At 47.4% G+C, this 5275-nt stretch overlaps 1 protein-coding gene across 4 annotated transcripts in view; it reads right to left on the minus strand.

Moving 5' to 3' along the window:
* Limk2 (LIM domain kinase 2) overlaps positions 1-5275 on the minus strand; it is a 77259-nt gene that overhangs the window by 4243 nt on the left and 67741 nt on the right. For all 4 annotated transcript variants that reach the window (XM_008841018.3, XM_017800112.2, XM_017800114.2 and 1 more), the window contains 4 exons: positions 5105-5170; positions 3684-3858; positions 2949-3004; positions 1991-2148 (listed from right to left, as the gene is read on the minus strand). In XM_008841018.3, the coding sequence (XP_008839240.1) occupies positions 1991-2148; positions 2949-3004; positions 3684-3858; positions 5105-5170 (455 nt within the window). The remainder of the gene's footprint in view (positions 1-1990; positions 2149-2948; positions 3005-3683; positions 3859-5104; positions 5171-5275) is intronic.

The following is a 5275-nucleotide window of genomic DNA, read 5'->3' on the forward strand; positions in this document are numbered from 1 at the left end:
CTCCAGTCTTCTGCAAGAACAACCAGTGTTCTTAACTGCTGAGCCATCTCTCCAGCCCCTATTTTATTTTACTTAATGATACACAGTTGGGGTTTTATTAAATATACATTTAAGCAAGTGGGTTAAAAGGAGGTATTCAGGAAGAAAGTAAGACACATGCCAAGGGCATGGGTGTAGCCTTTTCTGAGTCTTTTTTTTTTTTTTGGTGTTTTTGAGACGTTCTCCCTGTAGCCCCAGCTGGCTTGGAACTCACTACATAAACCAGGCTGGCCTTGAACTCAGAGATCCACCTGCCTCTGCCTCCCAAGTGCTACCATGTCTGGCCTGAGAATCTTTTTTTATTGTTTTTATTTTTATTTTTTGGTCTTTTTGAGACAGGGTCTCCCTGTAGCTCCAGCTGTCCTGGAATTCACTATGTAGACCAGGCTGGCCTTGAACTCACAGAGATTTGCCTACCTCTGCCTCCCAAGTGCTGGGATTAAAGGCGTGCACCACCATGCCTGGCTTACTGTTTTTATTTTAAATTTATTTTATGTATATGAGTGTTTTGTCTGTGTGTATGTGTACCAAGTGTGTGCAATGCCCACAGAGGCCAGAAGAGGGCATCAGATCCCTTGGAACTGAAGTTACTGATGATTGCTAGCTGCCATGTGGTTGCTGGGAAACAAACCCAGATCCTCTGCAAGAGCAGCCAGTGCTCTTAACTGCTGAGCCATCTCTCCAGCCCTGTTTAATTTTTTTTGAGGTAAGTCTCATGTAGCCCAGGTTGGCTTTCAACTCCTGATCCTCCTGCCTTCATCTCCTAGTGCTGGTTTTATGTAGTAGTATAATCTTTCTTACAACTCTTACAATGGAGGATTGCAGTTTTCTGGCCTATAAAGGAACAAGATAAAGATTTTCCCACCAGCATATTTCAGCTTTACAATAGTAGATGTTGGAAAATCCTTTTTAAATTAAATTTTTTTTTTTTAAAAAAAGATGGGGTCTTATGTAGCTGAGGCTGGCCTTGAACTTCTGATCTTCCTGCTACTGACTGGGATCAGAAGTGTCTGTTACCATGCTCAGTTTTATACAGTGCTGGGGATCAACCCAATAATTCATACATACTACCCAAGTATCCTACCAAACTGAACTACATCCCCAGTCCCTATTTAACAATTACAAGGAATTTATTAAGATAAAAGTCACATAAAATTATTTGCTTTTTGGTCAGGTAAATCCTCTATCTCTGAATCATACCACCAACCCTTGAGGCCCTCCCCCAGTTGAGAATTGAACCCATGGCTTCATTCATGTCAAACCAAAGCACTCTACCATTGATCCACAGGCCTATGCAAAATTCTCTTCTTTAAAAAAGTTGTCTTTTGGGGGCTGGAAAGATGGCTCTGAAGTTAAGGGATTGGCTGCTCTTACAGACAACCTGAATTTGGTTCCCAGCACCCACATGGCAGCTCATAAATGTTTGTTAACTTCAGTTCCAGGGGATCCAACATTCTTTTCTGGCCTCTGTGGGCACCACATGTGTGTGGTGTACTTCCATACATGCAGGCAAAACACTTATACACATAACATAAAATAAAATAAAAAACCCAAACAAAATAGTCTTTTTGAGACAGGTTCTCCCTGTAGCCCCAGCTGGACTGGAACTTGCTATGTAGACCAGGATGGCCTCCTAATCACAGAGATCCAACCTGCTTCTGCTTCTCAAGTGCTGGGATTACAGGTATGTGCTACCACAGCCAACTAAAACCATCTTTTAAAGGCTATGGCTGTCCTGTCCAGCTCACTTGTTACTATTTCACCTCTCTTTCCCAGTGTGGTATGTCAGAGCTGCCAGGTAGCTGCAGTGGTTAGCAGTCTATACTCTTGAGCGCAAGGCTTCTGCCACTGCTTGTGCTTAGGCGGGACATGGGATGGCCTAAGGCTGGGGAGAGCTTCTCAGGACCTTAGGAGGATCCTGTGAGTTGGGAGGAAGGGATGAGACACTAACCTGCTCTCAGGCTCTAGTTTGCAGCAGACGGTGGCCAGTGGGAAGAAGGCTGGGGGGCAGTCTGTTGGGACAAACTTCTCCCAGAAAAGCTTTACATTGAGGCCAAAGTCCAGTGTGCGGGGCAGGCAATCAGGATCAGCATATACTTGCCCAATGATCTGCAAGTGAGAAGATGGTCCATCACGAAGAACTACAGAGACTACAGCTACATGGCTGTGATGCTGGTGTGAATAGACAGGTGTGCAGAAGAGGGAGTAGTAAAAACCTAGGTTAGAAGGCAGCTACGAGCCTCCATCTTTCCTCACCTTGCTGAGACCTCTCTTTGCACTAAGGAGGGTTTAGGAAAGGCCTCAGTACAGCAGAAGCAGTGTTCACAGTCGGTACCTACAGGCTGGCAGCTTCCCCTCATCCCACCCCACCCATGGCCCCTTGTGGCTATGTCTTCTGAAAGAGTCAAGGCTCTGTGAGGTGAGGGAGTAGGTTTGGTTAATGCCTGAAACCCTTTGGTATCAGCTTAATTCTTTGTAGATGGCAGATGTTCAACAGCTAGCTACTGAAGGAAACAACTTTTTAAAAACCTTTCATTATGTCTCCCTATAGCCCCAGCTGGCCTGGAACTTGCTTTGTAGACCAGGCTGGCCTTGAACTCCAAGAGCTCTGCTAATCTGCCTCCTGAGTACTGGGATTAAAGGTGTGTGCCACTACAATCGGCCTAAACCTTTTGTTATTCTAACCCATCCTTTGTCCTCTCCTCTCTTTTCTCACACATAACTCTGTGGGAATCAAAGAAGCTTTTTAATGTGTCTATTTGATTGTTTTGAGAGATACTGATTTGTACTGCTGTCTGACTGTTGATTTCATGGCAAGCTATCCAGCCCTAGGAGGGGAGCCCAGATCTGAGGCAGGGCAGAGCTGTTAGGCCTGTTGCTCCAAACATGGCCTCCAAGCCAGAGCTCACCTCGCAGAGAACGATCCCAAATGAGAAGACATCCACTGTCTCATCGTAGCTTTTTCCTTGGGGAAGAGGGGAGAACAGGCTGTTAAGTTGAAGTGTTTTACCTGCCTGCATTGTGTTTTGGGTCAAGCCAAGCCACAGCTAAGAATCAGGGCTAGAACAAGTCCTATGGGATAGTCCAAAGGTGTCCCAGGATAGGTGTCACTTGGAAATCATCTTTCCTCAGCCCTAGGTGACCTTCCTTGGAACAGTCTTATAGTACACATTGCCCAGAATAGAACTGCATGCATAAAAAATGGCACCCAGGTTCAGGTTCATGCAGGCTCCGGGGCAAGCCACTGAATGAACAAGGTTGTGTTCTACCATTTCTGAAGCCTGACAACCTTGCTGTGTGTGTCAAGAATGCCAGTCAGCAGTCCCATCTGATTTGAGTATTATCCACCAGGGGGCACCACATTTGAGTCACCTATGGGGAGAGAGGAGACTGAAGCTGGAGCAGTGAACAAGCTACCCTTTGAACTCAAAGGCCAGTCAGACCTCACCCTAGGCCCAGGATGGCATGCTGATCAGCTCTCAGCTCTGAGTTTGGGAAAGAGGCCTGGCTTAGAGAAGGTTAAAAACAGCCAGCCTCTAGTTTTAACTGTCTGACCTTATATTTCACAGGCTCATGGTGCTCAGTTTAAGATGTGGCTCTCATCCTCCATCTGGCAGCTTCCCCTCCAGGGATTCAGAACTCACCGTTCAGCATCTCAGGGGCCATCCAGTAGGGGTTGCCCACCACAGTGTAGCGCTTCTTACGATCACTCTTGCGTAAGGTGCGTTTCTTAGTGGTGGCCTTCTCTATCGGGGGTCTTTTCCTCTCTTCCACTATGAGACGTGACAGTCCGAAGTCTGCTACCACCACAGTCTTGTCCTGGTAGGAGAAGGGCCAGGTCAGGAACTAGTAAGGGCATTCTCAAACCTGTCCCTGCGGTGTGGGCACAGGCACTAGAGGCCACTGAGAAGGGGAGTAAAGCTGCATAAGTGAAGGAGTCACAGCAGAAAGCTCTATGGTGGCTGTGACTGGGCCTTTGTGTTTCAGGCAGGTATCTGCCCATAGCAGATACCAAGCCAAAGAGGAAGCCCTGGAGAGGTAGGGCTCCAGAGCCTGGAGAGTATAAGAGGTGGGACAGGATGTCCTGCATTTCATCTTTACTCTGTTTTGCCTTGTCCTAAAAAAGATTTGTGGTAGTTGCCAGAATAGGTTAAGAGACAAGAACGAGGCAGTGTGGGGATTGGGGGAGGTAAAGTCCTTGGATAGCTACAGAGCAGTCATGTGAAAAGGGATGGAGACTATTTGATGGTGGCCCAAAGGGTGGAGCCAGGGCCAGTCAGTGGACACAGGAAGTCAGCAGGAGAAAAAGTATTGTGATGCTGGGTATGGTGGTGCATGCCTTTGATCCCAGCACTTGGGAGGCAGAGGCAGGCGGATCTCTCTGAGTTCAAGGCCAGCCTGGTCTACATAGTTTCAGGCCAGCTGGGACTACAGGAGACCCTGCTTCAAAAAGACCAAAAAAACAAACAAGCAAGCAAACAAAAATACCAAAAAAAACCCCAAAACACCCACCAACTACAGCTGAGGGTTCCAAATACAGCTGAGGGGTTATGGGAGGAATGCTGGCCTCCCATAAATTGGCTACTATAAATTTAAGGGCTCTGTGGCCTCAGGATGTTTCAGGTGCCAAGGCTGCTTTAGGGGATTGTTATAAAGCAAAACTAGGTAGACTGATAGAGTTCTATAGGCAGATGAGGAATTTAACATCATGCCCTCCCCTGCTCCCAGACACATACACTTTTAAGTGATACTGGGGACTGAGCCCAAGGCTTTCTGCATGGTAGACAAGTGCTCTACATTAAGCTACATCCCCAGCCCAGAGTCTTTCTAATAAAATGATTTCGAGGACTACAGCCAAGGGGATTTGGGTGAAATTGTATCTGCATGTGTTTAGGAACTTCCAGAAGGTGGGAAGGTTTTGGAGGCAGCAGGCAGGATAAAACAGGAGCCCCTAGGCAGTGTGTCTGGTCTGAAGCCAGAGAAGATAGTCAGCTTCTTTTGTGACCAGGAAGTTAGAAGGGATGGCCCCAGGGAGGCTCTGGCCAGGCCAAAAGATGGGACATACCAACTTGATGAGGCAGTTGTGTGAGTTCAGATCCCGGTGGATGATGCACATGGAGTGCAAATATGCCTGAAACAGAAACAAGAGCCACAGGGTCAGTTGGCTGAGCCTGTTCTCCCAGGTCAGGCCTGCCCCGCTTCAGAGATGAGCCTGGACAATGACCCCCCCCCCCGG

Source organism: Nannospalax galili, unplaced genomic scaffold (assembly GCF_000622305.1).
Source record: "Nannospalax galili isolate Female #2095 unplaced genomic scaffold, S.galili_v1.0 scaffold259, whole genome shotgun sequence".
NCBI classification, from domain to species: Eukaryota; Metazoa; Chordata; class Mammalia; order Rodentia; family Spalacidae; genus Nannospalax; species Nannospalax galili.